The sequence below is a fragment of the Coenobita brevimanus genome, chromosome 64 (assembly GCF_032717465.1).
Source record: "Coenobita brevimanus isolate Jiangsu-jjx chromosome 64, ASM3271746v2, whole genome shotgun sequence".
NCBI classification, from domain to species: domain Eukaryota; kingdom Metazoa; phylum Arthropoda; class Malacostraca; order Decapoda; family Coenobitidae; genus Coenobita; species Coenobita brevimanus.
Genome location: NC_137017.1, coordinates 33,371,266 through 33,398,418, shown reverse-complemented (window position 1 = coordinate 33,398,418; position 27,153 = coordinate 33,371,266). Strand labels below are relative to the sequence as shown.

Genomic DNA, 27,153 nt, shown 5'->3' with positions numbered 1-27,153 from the left:
GGTAAACATTTGAGAATAATATAATTACATAATTCAGAAATGGGAGGGTGATATGTGGTAGACTAATTTTATTGTTGATAATTATGTATTACAGTACTGCCAATCCGACTGAAGAGGATTCTTTGATCACTTTGCAGCATGGCAACGCCGTAAGTCGAACAGAGATGGTATATATGTGTGTAACATCGGTAATGTAAAAATGCAGCACTGAGCAGGAGAAGGGAGGTTAAGAGACTGGTGAAGGAGAGTAAGAAGAAAGTGGATGAAGAGTTTGGGAGGAATCTGAGAATGAAATGGAGGGAGAGTAAGAAATTGTTTTGGAAGGAGGTAAAGAAAGTAAGGCAGTGTGAAAAGGGAAATAGTAGGGGAGTGAAAGATAGGAATAATAGATTGTTGGTGGAGAAGAGAGAGAAATTGAGGATATGGAAGGAGCACTTTGAGGATTTCCTGAATGTAGAGAGTGAGAGCAGTGCGAGTATAAGTGGTTGGGGAATGGCTGGGAGAATAAGAGATGAGAGGAGGGAGGAAGAGATCAGTAGGGCGGAAGTAGTGGAAGCGATGAAGAAGATTAAGTTGGGAAAGGCCCCAGGAATTGATGGAGTGTGTGGTGAAATGCTTAGGTATGGGGGTGAGATTGTTGTGCAGTGGATATGAAAGTTGTGTAGAATGGCTTGGGAAGAGGGAAGGGTTCCAGAGGACTGGAAATCAGGTATAACTGTTCCTTTATACAAAGGAAAAGGGGAGAGAGAAGTATGTGGTAACCATAGGGGTATTTGTCTTCTTAGTGTGACTGGTAAAATATATGGTAGAATACTCATAGATTGGGTTAGGCATATGACAGAGGAGCTAGTTGGAGAAGAACAAGGAGGATTTAGGAAGGGAAAAGGGTGTGTAGATCAGATATTTGTTCTATGATGTTTAGTGGAGAAGTATCTAGAGAAGGGAAGGAAAGTGTATGCTGCCTTCATGGACTTGGAGAAAGCTTATGACAGAATAGATAGGCAAGGTATGTGGAAGGTATTAAGAATATATGGAGTGGAGGGGAAATTGTTGAGTGCTGTGAAGAGTATGTACGAGGGAGCTAGGGTTACGGTGCGAGTGGATGGTGAGCTGAGTGAGTTCTTTGGTCTCAATGTGGGACTGAAACAGGGTTGTGTGATGTCTCCATGGCTGTTTAATATATACATGGATGGGGTTGTAAAGGAGGTGCAAGGTAGGGCAGTGGATGTGGGGGTGGTCCTAATGAATGAGGGTGAGATTTGGAAGATTCCGGTGTTGCTGTTTGCTGATGATACAGTATTGTTGAGTGAAGATGAATGGGAATTGCAAGGTTTGGTGAATGAATTTGGGACAGTGTGTAGGAGGAGGAATCTGAAAGTTAATGTAAACAAGAGTAAAGTTTTGGTGTTTGACAGGAATGAAGTCACAGAGTGTAGAGTGAGGTTGGATGGTGAGTGCATTCAAGTACTTGGGTAGTGTGATGAGTAACGATGGAACTTTGGGGGATGAAGTGTGTGAAAGGGTGCAGCAGGGAAGGAAGGTTGTTGGTACACTGAAAGCAGTGATGAGAAACAGGGAGGTGAGTATGGAAGTTAAGAAGTCACTGCATGATAGTATTGTGATCCCTACCCTGACGCATGGAAGTGAGGTGTGGACCTTGCAAGAGGGGAACAAGTCAAGAGTGAGAGCAGTGGAAATGAGTTACCTGAGAGGAGCATGTGGAGTGACGTGGAGGGGCAGGTTGACGAATGAAGAAGTGAAGGAACGTTGTGGGGTGGATGTGGATGTGGTTGAGACGATTAGGAGAAATACACTGAGGTGGTTTGGACATGTGAAGAGAATGGAGAATGAAAGACTGACTAAGAGGGTGTATGTAGGTGAGGTGGAGGGAGGGAGAGGGAGGGGTAGACCGAGGATGAGGTGGAGGGATGTAGCTGAGAGGAATATGAAGGAGGGGGGGGTGAGTTGCAAGGAGGGTAGTCAAATGGTGGGTGACAGACCGACTTGGAGGCGTTTTGTCTGCGGCCACCCTTTGCGGGATTAGGGCGTTGGGCTATAGATAGATAGATGTTACATCAGCATGTAAACATCGGCGAAAGCATCTGGGACGAAGTGAACTGAGCACCAGACTACTTGAGGTGATAGAGTAGGGTCGTGTAAACCAGTGACCCTCGTTCCCTTCCCATAATTGCTTGCAGTTTTTCATAGCTCACCCTAACTCAACGTCACTAACACCAGTACAATAAGGCGTTGTTCAGGGCGAGCAGCTATGAAAGCGATAATGGTATACATTATTGTTTGTATCAGTCCTCTCTCTTTCACACATACACATAAGAACAAACAAAAGAATGAGCAGTAAATGTACAATAACTCTAAGGAGCAGAAATAACTGTGCTCAGTCGGTCCAAAATATATTGGGAAGAGTTATACCGAACGAAGAATGTGGAACTGAATGCTAACCTACGAGAACATGCGGGACGAAAGAGTAATTTTTTTCTGATTAGCAAACATTTTTGTTCCATATCGTCTCTTAAAATTGTAAAACCCATAATCTTTCGTGTAAGCATACAGCCTAAAGACTTTACCAATTCAGTTCATATTCTTCTAGTTTGTCTTCTATATTTTTCTGACTATTTTTTTTTTTTCATTCATTCATTGCCAGACGCCATGTATCCCACACGGGGTGGCCAAGGGCTTAGAGTTAATTGTTTTACAGGGAGGGGCACTAATCCTCCACCAACCCCACTTGACACGTAGGGATGCCAACAGCATCTGGTGTTCCCAGGCGGTCACCCATCCAAGTACTAACCAGACCCAACGTTGCTTAACTTCGCTATTTTGAGGTGGTAAATTATGTTCTCTTGCTGAAAGAAACTTACTTAAAATTAGGGAGCATGTAACATAAGCATGTAAACATCGGTGAATACATCTGGAGTGAAGAGAACACCTGACTGATGGGATGGTAGAGTAGGGTCATATACTGTATACACACCAGTGACCTTCGTTCCCTTCACGTAATTGGTCGCATTTTTTTATAATGCCCTAACTCAACGTCATTGACACTGTAACAGTGAAGTGTTGCTCAAGGCCGGCAGCTATGAAGGGGTTAATGGAATACTGCATGAAAAATTCAAAAAGGGTGCGGTGCATAGCGCCACACTCGCCTGCCATGAGAAAACGAACTAACCCCTCTCTGGTAAACAAATTTTCGCGCACTTCTCAGCTGAGTCCACGTCCCTCCTCTCCTCAACAGCCTCGCTGTACATGAGGATATTTTTGCAGCCCTTCACCTTTTCGTACTGTTTCGCCATGCCTCCCAAGCACCCTGCATCATCTCCAGCATTGGGGGAGCACGCTGCAAAGCAGCAGCAGCAGCACTGTACTTTAATTCTGGAAAGGAAATTGGAAATTACAAGACCCCATGAGGAGGGGCAAGGAGTCTCGGAGATTGGGTGTGCTTTAGGCCTTGCTGTTTCCACCATTGGGACTGTGACGAAGAAAAAGGAGATATGCAAGAATATGGCCACCTCTTTCTCTACAACTGTATACAGGTACTGCTTACTTCTTAATGGGGGGGGGGGTAAAGTTTAGGTGGGGGTCCGAGGGGGTCCTGGGACGCATCTCCCCATTTATATGTACAGTATATTTCAATGACATCCCTACGTGTCAAGTGGGGTTGGTGGAGGATTAGTGCCCCTCCCTGTAAAACAATTAACTCTAAGCCCTTGACCACCCCGTTATTCTCTCGGGCATGGAAGCATACATTCCTTTCTCATATCCTGTGACTAACGCAAGAAAGCCTTGGTTTAATCACGCTTGTTCTAATGCTGTCCGCAACAAGGAGAAGGCCTATAAAAGGTACCGAAGCCAACCCACCCCTGAATCACATAATCTTTACGTTTCTGCCCGGAATCGTGCTAAGTCTGTTCTTCGCTCTACTAAAAATAATTTCATCCATACTAAATGCTCTCAACTCTCCAACTCGAATTCTTCTCGCTCCTTCTGGCACCTTGCCAAAAATCTTTCTAACAACTTTACCTCATCATCCTTCCCTCCTCTTTTCTACTCTGATGGTTCTGTAGCTATTTCTTCTACTGATAAAGCAGATCTCTTCGCACAGACTTTCTCCTCCAATTCCACCTTAGACGATTCCGGTGCTGTTCCTCCATCACTTCCTCCCTCTGACTTCCTCATGGCTGACATTAAAATTTCTTCAGTTGATGTATTTTCTGCCATTACTGGCCTCAGTACTAACAAGGCATATGGGCCTGATGGGGTCCCTCCTGTTGTTCTCAAGAACTGTGCTTCTGTGCTTACACCCTGCCTAGGCAAACTATTTCGCCTTTGTCTGTCAACTTGTACCTTTCCTTCTTGCTGGAAGTTTGCTCTCATTCAGCCAGTCCCAAAGAAGGGTGACCACTCCCAACCCTCCAACTATCGTCCAATTGCTTTAACGTCCTGTATTTCAAAAGTTTTCGAGTCAATTCTTAATAAAAAAATTTTAAGGCATCTTTCCTATCACAACCTTCTTTCCGATCGTCAGTATGGGTTCCGTCAGGGATGCTCCACTGGCGATCTTCTCACCTACCTTTCAGACTCCTGGTCATCCTCCTTTCGGGACTTTGGCGAAAGCTTTGCCATTGCACTTGACATCTCAAAGGCTTTCGATCGAGTCTGGCATAAATCTTTAATTTCCAAACTGCCCTCCTACGGTTTCTATCCTTCTATCTGTGCCTTCATCGCTAGCTTCCTTTCTGGTCGTTCTATAGCCGCTGTCGTAGACGGCCATCGTTCTTCTCCTAGATCTATCAACAGTGGTGTTCCTCAGGGCTCTGTCTGTCCTATCACCAACTCTCTTCCTTTTATTCATCAATGATCTTCTAAGCTGTACATCTAACCCTATCCACTCATATGCTGATGACTCCACCCTTCATCTTTCCATTCGGTTCCCGCAACGCCCATCTCAACAGTTACTTCAAGAAACAAGGGATGAGGCTATGGCACACCTAATGTCTGACTTGGCTCATATCTCTGACTGGGGTAAAAATAATATGGTTGTCTTTAATGCATCCAAGACTCAGTTCTTACACCTATCAACCCGACAAAATCTTCCACAGGTATACCCACTAATGTTTAATAATATTCAGATTAATCCTGCATCATCCTTGAACATGCTTGGGGTTTCATTTACTCGGGACTTATCTTGGAAAGATCATATTACATCTCTTGTAAAATCTGCTTCCAAGAGATTGGGTGTGCTAAGCCGACTCCGCTCTTTCTTTACCCCTGCACAATTGTTGACTCTATACAGGGGTTTTATCCGCCCCTGTGTGGAGTACAACTCTCATGTGTGGGGAGGCTCCCCACATACAGCTCTTCTCAATAGGGTGGAGTCAAAGGCTTTTCATCTCATTAACTCTCCTCCTCTTACTGACTCCCTTCAACCTCTGTCTCTTCGCCGCACTGTTGCATCTTTATCTCTTTTCTATCGCTACTTTAATGGTCACTGCTCCTCTGAACTGTCTGCTTGCATTCCTCCACCTCTACGACGGGCACGTAGCACCCGTCTGGCAGCAAACTCTCATCCCTTTTCTGTCCAACTCTCTAATGCAAGAGTTAACCGTTACTCCCAGTCTTTCATTTATGCAACAGGTCAGCTCTGGAACTGTCTCCCTCTGTCTGTATTTCCTCCTGCCTATGATCTCCAGTCTTTCAAACGTAGTGTGTCCAGGCATCTCAAAATGATCGGATCTTGAATTTGGCTCTCTATTGTATTTTGTTTTTCTCTTGGAGGGAACTGTTACTGCGGGCTCATGGCCTTTGGTTCCTTCTTCCTCGCATAAAAAAATAAAAAAAAAATAAAAAAACATGGCGTCTGGCAATGAATGACTGAATGAATGAAAATATTTCAATGGGGAAAATCGTTCCAATATACAAAATTTCAAATTACGAAAGATTTTTTTGGTCCCTATCCCTTTCGTATATCGAGGACTCATTGTATAGAGAAAGTTGGTGGATAGAGAGAAGGATTTGCTGTCAGTTGCCTCAGACTGCTGAGTCTCGGTTAGAAAAAGAGGGTGAGGTTTAGAGGAGGAGAGGTGTGCTCAACAGAGCGAAAATTAGATGGAAAGGCCACAAATGTTGCAGTAATGAAGAGGAAGTGAGTCAGCAGTGGTTCCAGGCAGCTCCAGTCGTCACCAGGAGAAGGGCGGAAGGTAGGGGCATTTATGGTCCTCCCCCTGGGGACTCCAAGGTTGTGTGTTGTGTAGCCATGATTTTTATTTTTTTGAATGTTTGAAAAAGGAGTGTAGTGTGTACTGTGCATGTAGTTTGGTGAAGATAGCTAGAGAAACTTGTATTGGAGAGCATGCTGGCCTACTCTCTGTGTTACTGAGAGACTGGAAATGTTCAGCAAAGGGAGATGGCCGGGAACTAGTCCTGAGGGCTGATGAAACGGGAGCTCCAGTTCTCCCTGTCATCAGCTTTCCATCCACCTTGGGAGTACTGCTCTGTTTGACTGGTAATACAATCCACCCCTCCTACTACACAGATATCATTGGTAACATTTAGATAATTTCATTTATACGGTGAATAATCAAAATTAGTTAAGTTTAAAACAGTGTCAACTGCAAAATGGAGATTTGTTATAACAACAGGTGTCAACTTTGTTATGGAAGTTCGTGAGGAGATGGTAACCAGGAGAACAAAATAGGGATATTTCTGTAGTGGGAGAGATTTGGGATTCTGTGAGGAACAGGGCTAGAGGGGATACTGTTTGAAAAAAGTTAACTGAATTCAAATTGGCATTATGACCATGGATATTGGTGAAGTATAGGGCCAAACCTGTGCTTCTCCACTGACAAGCATGAACCGTGTTTGCAATAGTCGCTGTTGGCACGGTCACTTGATATCGACCGGGAGGACCTTATGCCACTAGGTCTACTCTGCCGGTGGTGGCAATCCAAGATACCACCGTGTTTGCTGATGTTAATGTAGCAGCCATTGCTAAGGGGGAATGGAAACAGAAGGTTTGATATCTAATGTGCATGTAGTGTGGTGTAGACAGTTGAAAGAAGTGCTATTATGAGAATATGCTAGTCTACTCTCTGTGTAAGTGAAAGCACTGAAAATGTTCAGCAAACGGAGATGGTCAGGACCAGGTCCTGAGGGCTGGTGAAACGGGAGCTCCAGCTCTCCTTGTCACCAGGTTGCCATCCACCTCAGGAATACCACCCAATTCGACTGGTGCTACACCTAGTTATAAATCATGACATTACCCACCCCTCTTAAAGCTATCAACCTTGACTCAGGGTGGGTGGATCACAGATGACACATGTCCTGCTTGTTGAATAGGCCCACATAACATAATACACAATATGGAAAACTGCACAGCACATGGCACACTAAGATGAAGACACAACATTAACAATGAAGGGAACAAATGGCATAACCCCACAGGGGCTGTTTCTTACCTGTTGTTGAAGGGTCTGCTTGGCCAGGCAGACCAGAGTAGAGTAACAACAACAACAACAACAATAATAATAATAATAATAAAAATAATAACAATAACAACAACTACAATAACAAGAACAACAACAACACCCACAAGTCCTACCAATATCCTCTCCTATTCCCCTACTGCTGTGCTCCCCTTCCCAGACTCAGACATGTCAGCTAGAAACAATCCACAGCTTCTGTCATCAAGCTGACTCAATGTCTCTTTCATTTGTCTGGACTTATCCATATTGTAGTAGGTTTGTTACAACTGAAAAAAAATTACATAACTCACACTAAATCACAAACATCTATGGTGATGAATAAATAGCAGCATTCAATTAAAATACAGTATTCACAAGCTTGATGAATGTTACTCTGACCTCTTTGCTGGTGTCATTGGTGGTCTGCTCAATGTTTTTGATCTTCTTACTGGCCTGAGACAATTCTTCTTGCAGTTTGTCCATCTCCTTGTGTACAGTGTCACGTTCACTCATGACCAATGTGTATTCCTGCATTGCTGCATTGCGCTCCTCCTGCAAATAGGTTTTACACATGTGAATCTTTAACACCATCCCACCCTAGTGAATCTTGAACAGAAACAAGAAAATGTCATGTCTCAATGGCGGATCATTGTGTGTGTGTGTGTGTGTGTGTGAATATATATATATATATATAAGGTCAATCATCAAGTAACGTGGACAATAGGGACTGGACAACATCCCACCCTAGTGAATGTTGAACAGAAACAAGAAAATGTCATGTCTCAATGGCTGATCATAGTGTGTGTGTATTTACTTATTTGTATTTACCTATTTGTAGTATACAGGAATTGAGCAATGCTCATGTTGTCCTGTCTCCATATCCACATTTATCAAGTCTACCTTTACGCACATGAATGTTTTTCTTATGCACCACCTCTTTGTCTAAGTCATTCCAAATATTTAAGTATTTACCTAATATACCTAATTCTGATATACACGGAATGTACTATGCTCATGGGTTTCCGTCGCTGTTTCTCAATAAGTCAAATTTAGCTTTAAACTCATTAAAGTTTTTAGACTGGACGATCTCTCTGTCCAGGCTATTCCATAAGTCTATACTTCTGTAAGGAAAGCTATATTTCTTGATATCCTTCAAGCAGCTTGACTTTTTCAATTTCATTCTGTGTCCTCTTGTTGCTCTCTTATCCCATACAAACAGATCTTCTTTGTCATTTTTATCTACTCCCACCATGGTCCTGAACACTGCAATCATGTCTTCCCTCTTTCTTCTTTCCTCTAAGGAAGGCAAATCCAGCTTTTCCAGCCTCTCTCTGTATGACAGGTCTGTCAGACTGGGGACCATCTTGGTTGCTGTTCTTTGTATTCTCTCAATCTTGTTTATATCTTTCTTTTTGTGTGGGGACCACACTACTGCTGCATATTCTAACCTGGGGCGGATCATGGCCACTATCAATTTCTTCATCATCTCCTCATCCATATAATGAAATGCTACTCTTATGTTAGTCAAGAGTTTATAAGTCTCTCCAACTATCTTGTTAATGTGCTTTTCTGGTGACAAATTATCTTGGACCAGCACTCCCAAATCTTTCTCTTCTCTCCTTTTTGTGATTAATTCATTACCCAACAAATAATTCAGTGATGGCCTCCTGGTACTTTTACCTATCTATCTATCTATAGCCCGACGCCCTAATCCCGCAAAGGGTGGCCGCAGACAAAACGCCTCCAAGTCACTCTGTCACCCACCATTTGACTCCCCTCCCCCCAACTCACCCCCCCCTCCCTCATATACCTCTCAACTCCATCCCTCCACCTCATCCTCGGTCTACCCCTCCCTCTCCCTCCCTCCACCTCACCTACATACACCCTCTTAGTCAGTCTTTCATTCTCCATCCTCTCCACATGTCCAAACCACCTCAGTGTATTTCTCCTAATCTTTTCAACCACATCCACATCTACCCCACAACGTTCCTTCACTTCTTCATTCGTCAACCTGTCCCTCCATGTCACTCCACATGCTCCTCTCAAGTAACTCATTTCCACTGCTCTCACTCTTGACTTGTTCCCCTCTTGCAAGGTCCACGCCTCGCTTCCATACGTTAGGGTAGGGATCACAATACCATCATGCAGTGACTTCTTAACTTCCATACTCACCTCCCTATTTCTCATCACTGCTTTCAGTGTGCCAACAACCTTCCTTCCCTGCTGTACCCTTTCACGTACTTCATCCCCCAAAGTTCCATCCTTACTCATCACACTACCCAAGTACTTGAATGCACTCACATTCTCCATATCCTCACCATCCAACCTCACTGCACACTCTGTGACTTCATTCCTCTCAAACACCATAACTTTACTTTTGTTTACATTAACTTTCAGCTTCCTCCTCCTACACACTGTCCCAAATTCATTCACCAAACCTTGCAACTCCCATTCATCTTCACTCAACAATACTGTATCATCAGCAAATAGCAACACCGGAAGCTTCCAAAACTCACCCTCATTCATTAGGGCCACCCCCACATTCACTGCCCTACCTTGTACCTCCTTTACGACCCCATCCATATATATATTAAACAGCCATGGAGACATTACGCACCCCTGTTTCAGTCCCACATTGAGATCAAAGAACTCACTCAGCTCACCATCCACTCGCACCGTAGCCCTAGCTCCCTCGTACATACTCTTCACAGCACTCAACAATTTCCCCTCCACTCCATATATTCTTAATACCTTCCACATACCTTTCCTATCTATTCTGTCATAAGCTTTCTCCAAGTCCATGAAGGCAGCGTACACTTTCCTTCCCTTCTCTAGATACTTCTCCACTAAACATCTTAGAACAAATATCTGATCTACACACCCTTTTCCCTTCCTAAATCCCCCTTGTTCTTCTCCAACTAGCTCCTCTGTCATATGCCTAACCCTATCAATGAGTATTCTACCATATATTTTACCAGTCACACTAAGAAGGCAAATACCCCTGTGGTTACCACATACTTCTCTCTCCCCTTTTCCTTTGTACAGAGGAACAATTATACCTGATTTCCAGTCCTCTGGAACCCTTCCCTCTTCCCAAGCCAATCTACACAACTTCCATATCCACTCCACAACAATCTCACCCCCATACCTAAGCATTTCACCACACACTCCATCAATTCCTGGGGCCTTTCCCAGCTTAATCTTCTTCATCGCTTCCACTACTTCCGACCTACTGATCTCTTCCTCCCTCCTCTCATCTCTTCTTCTCCCAGCCATTCCCCAACCACTTATACTCACACTGCTCTCACTCTCTACATTCAACAAATCCTCAAAGTGCTCCTTCCATCTCCTCAATTTCTCTCTTTTCTCCACCAACAATCTATTATTCCTATCTTTCACTCCCTACTATTTTCCCTTTCACACTGCCTTACTTTCTTTACCTCCTTCCAAAACAATTTCTTACTCTCCCTCCATTTCACACTCAGATTCCTCCCAAACTCTTCATCCACTTTCTTCTTACTCTCCTTCACCAGTCTCTTAACCTCCCTTCTCCTGCTCACAAATACCTCTCTCTTCTCTCTCTCATCTTCTCCCCTACCTCTACTCGCCAACCATTCACCATATGCCTTCTTCTTTTGTTCCACAGCTCGTTTCACCTCATCATTCCACCATGCTGTCCCTTGCACACCTTGCATCTCCTCCTCACTCCACAAACTGCCTCACACGTTGCGCTTATCTCTTCCGTGAATATCTTACATACGTCTTCCACCCCTTCCATCTGCTCTAGCTCATACCTTCCCAATCTTTCTTCCACTATGCTCTTATACTCTGTCCTCTTCTCACTATCTTGCAATTTCTCCACTCTTCTCACAGGAGCTGCTTCCTCCTGTCTTCCCCTTCGCCTCCTCAACCACTTTCTTTGCAGCTCTACCTTGGCCATCACTAAGTGATGGTCCGAGACTCCATTCCCCCACCCTCTCCACACTCTTGCATCCAACACTTGTCTTCTCATTCGCTCATCCACACACACGTAGTCTATCATTGCCTTTCGTTCAACAAGTTCACCATCCATCCTCCTCATTACTCTCCATGTATACCGGTGGATCATCTTATGTCGAAAGTAGGTGTTGGCTATTGCCAACCCCTTACCAGCACAGATGTCCACCAAAGCACTACCATTCCCATCTACTTCCGCTGGCACACCCCACTGACCAACCACTCCATCCACTCGTACATTCCCGACTTTGCCATTCATGTCTCCAATCAACAGCACTCTCTCGCTCCTCTCAAACTTGTCCATACATGCTTCTACTCTCGCCCAAAACTCATCTTTCACTCTTGCCACTCGATCCTCAGTTGGAGCATTTCCAATATTTTACATTTCTTTACATTAAATTTCATTTCCCACGTCCGGCTCCAATCGTGTATCCTATTCAAATCCTCCTGCAGTATTTTACAATCCTTCTCAACCTCTACCTTCCTCAAGATCTTTGCATCATCAGCAAACAGACTTGCATAACTATTCACTCCATCTACCATATCATTTACGTAAATCAGGAACATTACTGGCGCCAACACCGAGCCTTGAGGGACTCCACTTGTTACTTCCCTCCATCCAGACATCCTATCCTTTATTACTGTCCTCATTTGTCTGTCTCTCATCCATTCCAGGAGTGTCCCCTTCAGTCCTCCTATATACTCTAGTTTCCACATTAGTCTCTTATGAGGTACCTTGTCAAAGGCCTTCTCTAAGTCTACGTACAAACAATCCACCCAACCATCTCTCTCCTGTACCATGTCAATCGCTCTTGAGTAAAAGCTCAACAAGCTGGAAACACATGACCTTCCACTTCTAAATTCAAACTGACATTTAGCCAAAATATTCATCTCTTCCAGATATTTTATCCATTAATCTTTAAAGATTCTCTCACACAATTTTGCAACCATGCTGGTTAGAGACACTGGTCTATAATTCAGGGGTTCTTCTCTGTTTCCTCCCTTATAAATTGGTACCACATTTGCATTCTTCCATTCTTGTGGCACTTTCCCCTCTTCCAGAGAACACACAATTAAACAGTCAATATTATCTGCCAATTGTTCTCTGCATTCCTTCAGTATCCAATTAGAAATTCCATCATGCCCTGGGGCTTTCCTTACATCTTGAGTTTCCAGTAATTTATACACTTCCTGTACCTCCACTTTTATATCTTTTATCATTGGAACATTTCTATTCACTCCCTTCCCTTCCACAAACTCCTTTTCATTAGTGAAAACCGATTGGAAACATTTATTCATTATTTCAGCTTGCACTCCTGCATCTTTATAGACCTCTCCTTCTACTTTCAGTTTGGTGATTCCTTCCTTTTTTTTTCAGTTTGCCATTAACAAATCTACAAAACAGTTTGAGTTCACCCTTACATTTGTCTATTATACCTTTTTCAAAATTCCTTTCTTCTTCTCTACGTATTCTTGTGTATTCATTTCTAGTTCTTTTATATTCTTCCTTTGTTCTGTTGTTACCTCTCTATCTCCAATTTATCTCTCTCTTTTTTTGCTATCATACACCTTCTATTAAACCACTCCTTTTTCCTGTTTTCTTTCCCCCTTACTCTTGGTACAAATTTTTCCACTCCCAAATTATAGAGGTCTAGAAAGATATCCCACTTCCTCTGTATCTCTCTTGTTTCTCTGAATTTTCTCCAATCCGCATTTTCAAAAAAGTTTCTCAATCCTGTAAAATTGCTTTCCCAAAGTTGTATCTTCTCTGTCTATGAAGCTCATCTCTTGGCTCCACGTTCCCTATTATCATCTGGAACTCAATGACCACATGATCACTTTTTCCCATAGGACTGAAATATTTCAATGCTTTTATTACATCGGGTTCTTTGCTAAACAGTAAGTCTAACTTTGCTGGTGTGTCCTCACCTTGGAACTGTGTCTCTTCTTTGACCCATTACGTCAACACATTATTCATTATTATATTTAATAATATAGTGCCCCACGAATCCTCGCCGCCTCCCGAGTACCATTCCTCCCAGTTCACCTCTTTACAGTTAAAGTCACCGACCAAAATTACATTGTTGCTTTTCTCAATTATTTTATGTAAATAACTAGCCATATCTGACAACATCTCCTGGTATTCGTCATCCTTCCATGCTCTCGTCTTAGGGGGAACATACACTATTGCCATACCTCTCGTAACATTCTCTCCAGTTTCTAATTTCATATATATCACTTCAGCCCTGCCTTCTCCCATATCCACGGTACATACATTTATGTTGTTCTTCACTGCTATCATCACTTCTTCTGGTTTTTCTTTTCTGTCTTTTCTCCACAGTTTGTATTTACCATCTCCCAAATGAACATCAATATCTTCTCTTAATTTGGTCTCTACAAAGCACATGACATCAGGTTCGTGTTCTCTCAAGAAATCGTTAATTTCAATCCTTGTCGATATGAAACCATCAACATTAGTATATATCACCTTCAAATTATTTTTGACGTTTTTAATACCCTCTTCTCTCCTACTCTCTGTCCGTACCACTTCTTCAACTTCTGATCTTTCACAGCCATCCACCTTAGTTTCCTTCACTTCTATTTCCTTAAATACCACTTCCTTACTTTCATTTTTTTTTTTTTTTTAAATATGTGTCCGACTCTGGGCAATGGCTTCAGGGCCTATATCTCAGGGGCAGTAGCCTATCCCAAGGCCCAGTAGTCCTCCTACACCTCCACATGTCACCACTTCGGCGCTAACATATCCAATATTCTCCAAAAAATAGTATTACATTCTTCCTCTGTCCTCTTATCATTTTTTTCCTTTACCTCTTCCTTTAATGATTTTAAAACTTCTCTTTCTTCTTCATTCAGATCTTTTCTTATTATAATATTTTCCATCCCCGCCTCTTTGCTTAATTTCCAAGTCACTTTAAGTATCTCATAAAACAGCACAAATATATAATGTATTACTGTACAGCACAGTATACAATTTACTGACTGCCACCTACACCGTGGCAGTGTGCACAGACCTAAAAAAAAAAAACATATTTGGGACCAGAAAACACCATAAAATATCACAAATATATACTGATGTACTGTACTGTATAAAAGCTTCAGTAACAAATAAGCATTTAATGGATGTGTCTAAAACAGGATAGGGCAAATTGTTTTTACTGGGGGAAAATCTGCACAAAAGCGGGGGCCATGAATTTCATACCTGTGAATTTGGGGGGTTGCCAGTACCGTATATACATACATACATCATACAATCCTGTGCTGTCCCATGAGGAGTGTAGGAGCCCGGGGCTTGGTAAGTTGGTCCTGACATTTACGATGAAAGTGACCAGCCTCACTTATCTCTGAGTGACATTACATGGGCAATGAACCCCAACCTCCCCTTGGATATAAACCAACACAGGCTCAATCCAGTTGGAGTGCCTTAATTACCCACTAAACCACCATGTGCCATAGTTCAATAATATGGTTATCACCCAGCAGAATAAATAGTTTCCTGGTGTACAGGAAACCATTTGGCTTGCCACTCAGTGCAGAGTCACCCATAGACAGAAGAAAGAAGGAAAGAAGGACATAAGAGCAAGGAAGGAAAGAAGAATGAAAGAAAGGGCAGCCACCTGAGAGCAGCACAACATCGAATGAGTGGATGACATGAAAGGGAAATTTGGGGTTTACAAGTGAGATGCCTGGTAACAATTACGTAAATCCCACAGGTTCAGTCCTTTTGTTATCATGCAATTTCATTATCGTGCACTAGGCGTAATTCCAATTATGTGTGATAACCAGAAGCTTAATGTGCATTATATGAATAAATGATCTAAAACTCAGAGCTAAATACAAGGTATGTGACTTTCACGGTAATTTGTACATACCTGTAATCTCTTCAAGTCCTTGCTTAGATGCTGTTTCTGCATCATGTGGGTATTCATCTCTTTCATCATCTCATCATACTTTTCACGGATCTGGAAAAACAGAGTTGAATTATTCTAAATTATGAATACAGTATGATCATGTTATATTGTGACAGGCTGGTGAATAGTGGATAAAGAATACATGAGGTAAAGTCTAAGTTTATTCCTTATGAAACTTTACAGCAAAACTAGTCAGGATACACTTAGACTCTACTGCATGTATCCTTCATCCATCATTCACTGAATACAGCATGATTAAGGTATATCTCACTTTACAAAGGTAATGCCCTGCTGAAAATCTACTCATAAGTTACAAGTTCAAATACTAGTCAAGGTATAACATGAGTTCAATGATGATGTAGTTAAGGTAACCCATACAAGTATCACCATAAACTTTCCAAATACTTAATACAGTGGCCTTACATCTAGTTCAGTAATTAGTTCAGACAACACTGGTGTACAGGATGAATTCTGTACTGAACAAATAAGAATTATGGGGAAAATTACTTGGATCAGACATGGCTAATTTAAGGCACACGAATCCCTAAAATGATATAAACAACAAAAGGCAAACACACAAACTTGCAATCTGGCTTGATGTTAAAAAAAAAAAAAAAACTGCTGTCCAACATAAAAAAAAAGAAAACTGCTGTCTAACAGCATTAGTACAACAATAAGCAGAAGGATTGGACTTTTCCTGGCCAATGCACATTCTCACTGGCTGTGGCACCTCACAACTTCCCAGAGTAATAAATCTCCCCCCCCCCACACACACAAATAATAATAATAATAAAAAAATAATACAAATAATCATCAAATTTTATGCACACCTGTGGAAGAAAACCGTACTAATGTAAGTTTTCCATACTATACTATTTTCATTTTTTACTGCATATTTTTAGTGTCTACCATGCTAAAGATGATCAGTACTAGAGAAATGTATGTTGGATGGAGGCTACTGTACTACTTTGAACTCTTCATGACACCTTTTAGCTGCAGAAAACACCTATAACTGTTACTTATCCATATGGGGGATCCTCCCTCTTACCCCAGGTGGGATTGGGGAAAACCCTCCCTCCCCTCCCACCCTCCTTTACATGTCAGTTCACCTCAAAACCGTGGACAGTCATATTACGTCATATAAGGGCGATTATTGTCTTTAGGTATAGCAATGTAAATTATACCAATAATTCGGGATGAAATGTCAGCCTTGAGAAATGGAGCTTACATATAAGAAACATCTTTCCTTAACGCAACTATATGGAGGTTACTCCACGTTACTGACGTGGACTGTTTCGAAGTAAATAATCACAGTGGTGCCACATCTCTTCAAACCCTCTTGTCCCTGTTACACGTGGGAGTGCTGGGAGCTGTACCTGCACAGAACCCTGGTTTGAGTCCTTTGCACAGTCCTGACCTCTCATACCATCCATCTGAACTCGGTCACAGTCACTTGTGTGCCTCCCCTGCTATCTTTTAACAGCATGTATTGTTACATCCATATCTCTCACACGTTTTTCCATCCCTTATTCATAGAAAGAGTTACTGTGCAGTGCGAGTGATTTAACAGTACTGTGGTGTTGGAGTTAAAGCTGAAAATAAAGTTTAGTGAAGTGAAATACCAAGTGATCATAGCCAGGAGTTAAAGCTGAAAATAAAGTTTAGTGAAGTGAAATACCAAGTGATCATGGCCAAGTGTGGTGTTGGTGAGGGTGCTAGTGCTAGCAGTGCTCAGTCTCAGTGTGCAAGGATAAGCCTGTCTCTGGACATTAACTTAGACACGGTGAAGTGGCAAAAGGCTGGGTAAGGTGCCAATGTTACTGCATCTGGTCTTGGCCTTGGTGCTGTTTATTTACTTATGTTGTGTGGTTTTAGTAATGAATGACCACTGAACCTACATCATAACATGCTTGGTTTATGACTGAACAAAATATAACTGGTTTTCCAGCAATGTAACCCAATCATAAATGAGGGAGACCTGTAATTTTAAAGCAGCATTTTGGGTATGTTTTTTAATGCTTTTTCATGCTTGTGGCTGTTCATCCCCTCATACTCTATCATGTAATTTATGTCATAAAAATAACCTCTTGATGCATTGAGATATGAATCATCATAAAAAATACCTCTTTAAGTGGTACATGGGCATAATTTAATTTTTGAAATTACCCACTGAACTTGCACTTTCTTGTGAACAGCATCAAATTACCTGGGAAAATGAATTCTGAATGAAAAATTTTACTCAAACACTAGTCAGGACTCCATCAGGCGAGAGACCAAAGAGTATGGAAAAACCCATCCAGAAATTTATTGCCATGTACAAAAGAGTTAAGGTGGGGGCTCAGCTTTGGCTCTCATAGCTTACTGCTGTCTGTACGAAAAGCTTACAAGATGTTTTCAATGATTTCTAAATGCTGAAAAGACTACTAATGTTACTGGACTTACTTCACAGTTTTTTATATTACCTTTAGTAGTTCCTCTTGAAGTTTATTCTTTTCCCTGAGGGCAGAGTCCCACTCAGTGATGGCTTTGGTACACTGTTGCTTTAAACAGTTCTTCTCTCGTACTGCCTCATTGCACTCTCGCATCATCTCGTCATACTGCTTCTTTAATCGTGAGACTTCTTCCTGTTAGTGAAAGGTGGCAAGAGTTAGACAACAGCTATACTTCTGTATAGTTCACCTTCAAGAAAGTGGATTTAAGAAAGGAGAACTTAGAGAGCAAGATACGGTCAACATAAGATTGATAATATATGCACCTCAAAACTTGGTTTAATAACAACAGAGCATTAAGAAAAAAAAAAAAAAAAAAGGCAATGTGATATCATTAAATGATCATATATATATATATATATATATATATATATATATATATATATATATATATATATATACAGTATATATATATATATATATATATATATATATATATATATACACAAGGGAAAAGACTAAGTGATACTTCCATTGACGTGGAAGTACCTAATTTATCGTGTATTGTCTTGATTTCCTGCTATCCTCACGGGAAGGGCACGGTGCGATCCAGCCATCCCCACAGGTAAGGGGTTAAGCACATTATGGAAGACTGCATTGCACACAATCACCTTCACCAACAACACAATGTACACTCCTTGAGAGCTCTGAAGGAAAGCCTGGTCTCGGCCATGATGTTCCTTAGGGGCTCGGGGCTATTTGGCCAGACTGCTTAGGGAACTACTACTAAGCACATTATGGAAGACTGCATTGTGCACAATTGCCTGCACCAACAACACAACGTACACTCCTTGAGAGCTCTGAAGGAAAGCCTGGTCTCGGCCATGACGTTCCTTAGGGGCTCGGGACTGTTTGGCCAGACTGCTTAGGGAACTACTACTACTACTACTAATACCACTACTACTACAAATACACCCATCTAATTACACATGCTTTACAACCATCATAATGCACCTTACAGCAATCATCGAATTTCCAACCATGTTTTACATAAGTAAAAATGTCCATAATCTATCCCTATTCACCTTCTTATATCCATTTTCCAGATCCATAAAATGTGTACTACATATCCCTTACCAATCCTAAAATCATCCTGTTCACCACTCACCATACACTTCATCTACTGTTTATTTCTTTCCACCTGTTAGCAGTCTGCCACTCTCATTCTTTCATACTGGTGCTGACAAGGTGTTTACACATGATGGTGCCGTGAACCCTGGTTGAAGTAGGTTCAGGTTCCACTTAGGAGCTAAATTTCCTCATTTTTCCCTGCACTTTGCCATGAGAAGGACACTAGTCTGATCCTGGTAAGGCACTGCCTACCATAAAGTACATTGAATCCCAGCAAGATGTATTTACTGTACTGCACCTGTAGGATGGTCCCACAGAGGCAGTTGTTTACCAATGGTCAATGGGTTTCCTCAGCTAGAAAGACTTGAGTTAAATAACAACAACAATAACAACAAAAACAACAACAGCAACAACAACAACATATTCATTCTAATCTATGCCTTCATTCCTACAATTTTACACCTCCTTTCAAAACAGTTCCTAATTTCAGAGTAGTTTACATTCACTTTCTTCCAGATTTATTATTCATATTTCCTACATAAAGGAAGGAAGCTGAGCAATGCAGATGAGAAAAAGGTAGAGTATAAGAGAGAAGTGGAGGAACGATTGGGCAAATATGAATTGGAGCAGATGGGGGACATGGAACATGTGTGCAGGATATTTACAGAAGAAATATGTGCAGCATGTGATGTGGTGTGTGGAAGGAAGAGAAGACGGAGGGGGGTGCAAGGAACAGCGTGGTAGACTGAGGAGGTGAGACAGGCTGTGGCACAAAAGAAGAAAGCATACAATAAATGGATGAGAAATAGGGGCGTGGAAGAAGTTGAGAGGCGGAAGAGAGAGTTATATGTAGAAAGAGAGAGGTGAAAAGATTAGTAGGAGAGAGTAAGAAGAGAGTGGATGAGGAATTTGAGTGTAAAGTGGAGGGACTGTAAGAAAATGTTCTGGAAAGAGGTGAAAAGAGTAAGACAGGGTGGAAGTGGAGTTAGCAGGGGAGTGAAAGATAAAAATGGTAGATTACTAGTGGAGAAGGGAGAAAAAGTGAGCAGATGGAGAGAACACTTTAGGGAATTGCTGAACATACAGGATGGAAGTAATGCGAGTATAAGTGGCTGGGGAATGGCTGGGAGAAGGAGGGAGGTGAGAAGACAGGAAGAAATCAGTAGGATAGAAGTTGTGGAAGCAATGAAGAAAGTTAAATCGGGGAAAGCCCCAGGAATTGATGGAGTGTGTGGTGAAATGCTGAAGCATGGGGGAGAGATAGTAGTAGAATGGATGTGGAAGATGTGCAGATTGGCCTGGGAGGAAGGTAGAGTCCCAGAGGATTGGAAGTCAGGTATAATTATTCCCTTGTACATAGGAAAAGGGGAAAAAGAAGTGTGTGGTAATCATAGGGGCATTTGTCTTCTTAGTATAATAGGAAAAGTGTATGGTAGGATACTTACTGACAGAGTTAGAGAAAGAACAGAAATTAGTTGGAGAAGTACAGGGAGGTTTTAGGAAGGGAAGAGGTTGTGTAGATCAGATATTCATTCTTAGATCTTTAGTGGAAAAGTTTCTAGAGAAGGGAAAGTTCTATGCGGCTTTCATGGATTTGGAGAAAGCATATGACAGGGTGGATAGACAAGGACTGTGGAAAGTGTTAAGAATATATGAAGTAGATGGGAAGTTGAATGCTGTGAAGAGTATGTACAATGGTGCGAAGGCTGCAGTGCGTGTGGATGGTGAACTAAGTGAATTTTTCTCTTTGAAAGTTGGGTTGAAACAGGGATGTGTCATGTCTCCATGGTTGTTCAATCTGTACATGGATGGGGTAATAAAAGAGGTACAAGGTAGGGTAGTGGATGTTGGAGTGGCCCTGGTGAGAGAGGATAGTGTTTGGAAACTCCCTGTACTGTTGTTTGCAGATGATACTGTGTTGTTGAGTGAAGATGAAGGGGAGCTGCATGGCTTGGTGGATGAGTCTGGGAGAGTGTGTAAGAAACGGAATCTAAAGGTGAATGCAGGGAAGAGTAAAGTGATGGTCTTTGAAAGAGGCGAAGTCAGTGAATGTACAGCGAGGTTGGATGGTGAGGAATTGGAAAATGTGAGTACATTTAAGTACTTGGGTAGTGTGATGAGTAAGGATGGAGGTTTGGAGGGTGAAGTGCTTGAAAGGGTACAGCAGGGAAGAATGGTTGCTGGTTCTTTGAAAGCAGTGATAAGAAACAGGGAAGTGAGCAGGGAAGTGAAAAAGTTACTACATGACAGTATTGTGATACCAACCCTAACGTATGGAAGTGAAGCTTGGACATTGTTGGAAGGACACAAGTCAAGAGTGAGAGCAGTGGAGATGAGTTATTTAAGGGGAGCCTGTGGGAGTCACATGGAGAGACAGGCTGACGAATGAGGATATAAAGGAGCGTTGTGGTGTGGATGTGGATGTGATAGGAAGCGTTATGAGGAATACACTGAGGTGGTTTGGCCTTGTGGAGAGGATGGAGGGTGAAAGACTGACGAAGAGAGTGTATGTGAGTGAGGTGGAGGGGGGGAAGAGGGAGGGGGAGGCCGAGGATGAGATGGATGGATGGGGTGGAGAGGTATATGAGAGAGAGGTGGGGGGGTGAGTTGGGAGCAGGGCTGTGAAATGGCGGGGGACAGGGCGACTTGGAGGCGATTTGTTTGTGGCCACCCCGAACGGGATTGAGGCGTCTGGTAATAGATAGATAGATAGATAGTGTGCTTATGACAGTACGACAGCTATGTAAAAGAATTATCAAGCTGGGGATTCTATTTAAGTACCTTCTGTTGGGGAGTCCAAATCAGGAAAATGACTTATCTTGTTCCTGTACAGCCCTGGTCGATACTAACACTACTCTGGTCACCTGTTAATATGAAAATACCTTGTACACATTTGTTTAGCATACACTGTGCTAACTCATTCATCATTATCACAAACCTGAGTAAGTTCCAGTTTAGAGATGTTGTTGGAGTGTGAGGCGACCAGATCTGAGTACCTCTTTCGGATGGAATCATATTCGTCCTTAATGGCTTCGTACTTTCGCATGGTGGTCATGTATAGCTGGTTGATGGCCTCTCCTGAGCCCTCCTGGGTGATGGCTTCCTGTATTGGGGTATGCCGGGCCACAAAACATAATGTTAGTCAGGCATTCTCTACTGGCAGTTAAACATGACAGAAAAGATGACACTACTGACAGGTTATGAAACTGCATGAATGATGTCTTAAGTACATTCTAAGTTATATGATTTCTTGAATCAATGGCTAAACTATCCACAAAAGTGCCCTCAGGTTTTGAAAGTTCATATCTGCTGATAATGGATCTTGGAAATATAAAGTTAAATCCATTTTTGCCACCAATAACACACATGGTCGGCAAATGAGGGCAGAGGAAGAATGAGTGGGGAAAGGGGAGGAGGAGGAAAAACAACTTCTTTTTTCACAAGACAGATGGGGAAGGAATTACTGAGGACAAACCAATTCCTTCATATGTAAATATGTTAGTCTTGGCTGAAGGGCAGGAGGGAGAAGACCTGGAAAAAGTACAGTAGAAGTATCAAAGAAAGGAACCAGTTTTGACCTAAAAATGCAAAAATGTATGAAGTTCAATATAAAAACATATACAGTGAGATTTTGGCCTGCTTATCAACATTAATGAACTAAAACCCACAGGGCATTCATGATGCTTTTCTACTACAGGTGTAGATTAAATCTTTGACAGTGAGTGCATATCCTAATGCAAACTGGAGACAAACGAAATCCAGGAAAAAAAAAAAAAGTAAATACAATTCATGAACACACCTAAAGTTAGTAAACTGTAATAGCATCTGACAAGGTTACAACAGTTATCACATCGATTTATTATGGACACCAACAACTCACTGGGTTCCATTACTTTAACATCACAAGATCAGTAAATATAAAGGCATGGATATGATGGAAATAAAACTACTCTTATCAAATCTGCCTAAATTTAGAAAATGTAAACTAAAACATTGTCACATGAGCACTTTTGAACCCTAGTAAATTATATGTAATACTTCCTTGGGTGCTAGAATATCTTTTATAATTTTAACCTTATTATTGCTAGACATCTGCATTAAATTTAGGAGAGATCTCTGGTATTGTAGCGAACAGGTCAAACAAATCAACTGTACTGAGCATATAAGCAGCATTTTCCAGGACTTTCTATTTGCTTTTACATTTTAAAAAGCTATGTAATGTATAAGTAAAAAGAAGACACTACATTCATCCTTAAAAAAAAAGAAAAAAAAAAAAAGAAAAGAAAAAAAAGTCATATTTACCAGATTTGATGGTCAATATATATAAAAAACAATATAGCACAAGTATCACTGATCAAAATGTGAGTGGTTTCGCCAAATGATGGTAGGTTTTTCCTGCTCAAATAGTGATTATCAAAATTACTGAACAGTAGTTTCAAAGTGTTTCCTAAGAGTTTTAGTTTGTTTAGGTGCCTTGTCTTCTGTGAATCTCTCTCTCTCTCATCCAGGTTATTGGAAGAATTATCAAAGAGAATGTAAGGGCAATATCCGAAAGCCTAGTGTGTGACAAAAGGGTGGCTTTAGGATTAGTTGCTGACATCTGACTGAAATATTTCCAATGTGACATAGTTGAGAAAGCTTGTGAAAAGCAGTGTAAGATATCTATGGCATTTATGGATCTGAAAAAGTGCACAGCAAGATAAACAGAAAGGGACTGAGGAGAGCCTTGCATATGTACGATGTGGATGGAAAAGCGTTGAATGATGTAAGGAGGTTTTACAAGGGTTGTGAAGCCTACATATGGATATCTAGGAAAGGATTCACAGCATAATGGACAAAAGATAATTTCTCTAACCACTATCGTCACCTCTGCCTAAATTGTTGCTACAATACTCTGATACAGGTCATCATTCCATGAGTTCTGTAGGGATGTCTATCTATCTATCTATCTATAGCCCGACGCCCTAATCCCGCAAAGGGTGGCCGCAGACAAAACGCCTCCAAGTCACTCTCATGTGTGTTTTCATCATCATCATCATCACCATCATCATCCTGGCCTTTGGTTCCTTCTTCCTCGCATAATTTTTTTTTTTTTTTTAAATAACAGAATGGAGGAAGGAAAAACAAATGAATAAAAAAAAATAGTCCATACACCAGATTACTGGTGTCCTCTGTTCATAAAATATCTATAACAGTTAGACTTGAACAGCTGTGGGTTGAAATTTGGAGGAAAACAACTCTGGGGAAGCGAGTTCCAGAGAGATGCAGTTCGGGGAATGAAAGAACTCTGATAGGCAGAAGTTCTGCAATATGGCTGAGTGACATTCCAGTCATGAGCGCTACCAGATTACCGTGTAGCACGACGGAAGGCATGGAGAGTTGGCAAAAAAAAGCCTCTTTTTCTCAAGCACAAAATGAAGTGATGCTGGATGCAGACAGCATTGAAAAAGAAAAACATGAAAGTGGTAGAATGTAACTGGAAGCATGTGAGAGAAAGTAATTAGTGGCATGCTCACTGAAATGGGATACTCACTCATTCATTAATCATTCAAGCCTCCAGAATCTTATTCTACCTCACATGCATAGCCATCAACATCCATGCATTTCATGTTACAGTGGAACAATGATTTAACGAGAATCGATTTTAAATTATCGATTTACAACACATACAATTATATACATATTTTCAATTTAAAACAAATCCTTCCAATTTTATGCATGTTAAATTTGGCGCATCAATGTTAACAAGTTTGGCGCCTAATGTTTCTTGTCAGACTTTTCTCTAAGTATTCCTCCCGCACCCTGCTCCATGCTCCATCACGCACCGCAAAGCCAATGTTGCTGTTTTGTGGAATTTCATATGCTAATGTGAAAAAACAAATGAGCGATGGACATGGACAGGTGGATGTTATTCCATGCTTGTGTGGAATTTTTTTTGCCACACTACTCATCCATGTTGTTTTGGGGGAATAAGGGGGATTTTATCATGGTTGGGAGGCATTAACATTTATTGTTATTCAGACCCTTCACAGTTAAACCAATGAATATGTAGCATTTGTCTATGGTCCTCTTAGTCAATAAATGGAAGATTACAATATAAACACCGTATTGAAGATAAGCCTTTAATATGGTGACAATGTCTTGCTTTATACAAGCTTTTTCAAGTCAAGTCTTCAATACGGTGTTTATATTACTTACTGCTGACTTGTTATCCCCTCTCTCACAAGGAAGAGTAGGTCCTGGAACCCCATCTACCTGCATCCACCTGATGATACCATTACTTCTCATGGAAAAAATTACTCAGCAATTATTTACAAGGTCCATGCCAACTATTAGCAGTCCCCACTTTCTTTGAAAGAGTAAAGAACTACTGAAACAATCGTGTACAGTTGATTTACTAAAAAACTGGATGTGGATAAACTTACTTGTTTAGCTGGTTATTTATCAGCATATACTGAATTACTATTTTAATCATTTAATGTCCTTTCACTTACATCAGGACAGGTTTGACATCATTATTAATACCCTCTCTTTCAGTATTCACAGCATACCAAATATTATGTTAGTTGTACTAACAACACACTTTCTGTAATTCTGGTCACTAAACAAGAACGAACAGAAAAATGACATTACAGCCAGTGTGGATTTCGCAGAAATTTTGAACAAAGCATTCTCGGGTCACGTGCTGGTACTCCTGCGAGTGGAGGTACAATGCTATGTGACCACCACCATCACCATTGAGTGTATCAACCAACCCCACTATGTCCAAGAAGCCAGCCACTACTTCATTGGCTACTCCAAATATGAAGAAATCTAGGGCAACTGATTACTATCTACCTATTGCCAGAAGCCTTAATCCCGTATGGGGTGGCTACAAACAAACTGCCTACATGTCGCCCTGTCCTCCACCATTTCAATGCGCTGTTCCCAGCTCACACACCCCTCTCTCATATACCTCTCCACTCCATCCCTCCATCTCATCCTTGGCCTCCCCCTTCCTCTCCCCTCTTCCGCCTCACTCACATACACTTTCCTCACCAGTCTCTCGCACTCCACCTTCTTCACATGGTGAAACCACCTCAATGCTTCCTATCACATCCATTTCCACACCACAAAGCTCCTTCACTTCCTCACCGGTCAGTCCATCCCTTCGTGTGACTCCACATGCTCCTCTCAAATAACTCAAATTACACTGAAGCAAAAAAACAAGGTGCTGGATGCTCTGTAATGTGGCAATTGACCTTAAAACATTGGATGCCAGTATGATGCAGAGAGAGTTCAAGCAATGTGGCAGTGCGAGTGGCGTGAGGTGACGCACGTGGCATGAGGCAGCACGAGTAATGTGAAGCAGTATAAGTGACATGAGGCAACAGGCAGTGTACTTGTACATACCACGCAGTATGGATGCCATTCATCTGCCACCTTCAATGCAAAGAATGACTGGTGCTAATTTATCATTCTGATATATACTTTTCTTACTTATTAGTTAATAAAACCATTTTTAATATTCTGTGTTTCTCTCAGATACCAAGCTATTTTATTCCATTAAAACAACACTTCAATTTTACATGAAACTGATTTTAGGCAACCTCTCGAGGAACCAATCTCATGTTAAATTGACGTTGTACTGTACCTATCAGACTGGGTAACTATGATAATTATCAACTTTAAAAAGGGTATCAAACCCCTGTCATGCACTCACTGTACAAAACTTCAGCAAAATCTCTAAGCAGTTCCCTAACCACATAAACTTCCACATCTTGCCATCTCACACTCAATTACCATATTTATCCACTTTCTTTTTGGCCTAACATGCCTCCTCCTACCTTCAAACTTACTCACATATATGCTTTTCAGCACCCTGCTTTTTGCTGATGAGAATGTCTTCACATAGTGACACTGACAAAACAAGGTGGCTTTGCTGCCTGGTCAAGTAATTGTCCCTCAGTTCCCTCCCTATCCTTTGATAGGAGGATGGTGGGCTACAGGAGAAGGGCAACTTTAGTATGCGGTCCACTGGGTTCACATCCAGATGAGACTGAGGCTAAAAAAACAACTCTACTTATGGTGTAATTTTACCTAATTGTATTATACAGGATTTGAGCTACGTTCGTGTTGTCCCATCTCTTTTCTACAAATATTTATTATCCAATCAATTCTCTCCATATGGCCAGACCATCTAATGCTTTC

At 41.5% G+C, this 27,153-nt stretch overlaps 1 protein-coding gene across 1 annotated transcript in view; it reads right to left on the bottom strand.

The window, feature by feature from the left end:
• Positions 1-27,153, bottom strand: part of Dlg5 (MAGUK family member discs large 5) — a 409,368-nt gene that overhangs the window by 135,424 nt on the left and 246,791 nt on the right. The window contains exons 8-11 of the mRNA XM_080276235.1: positions 21,902-22,066; positions 17,866-18,027; positions 15,365-15,454; positions 7,878-8,030 (exon numbers count right to left, since the gene is read on the bottom strand). Of these exons, the coding sequence (XP_080132361.1) occupies positions 7,878-8,030; positions 15,365-15,454; positions 17,866-18,027; positions 21,902-22,066 (570 nt within the window). The remainder of the gene's footprint in view (positions 1-7,877; positions 8,031-15,364; positions 15,455-17,865; positions 18,028-21,901; positions 22,067-27,153) is intronic.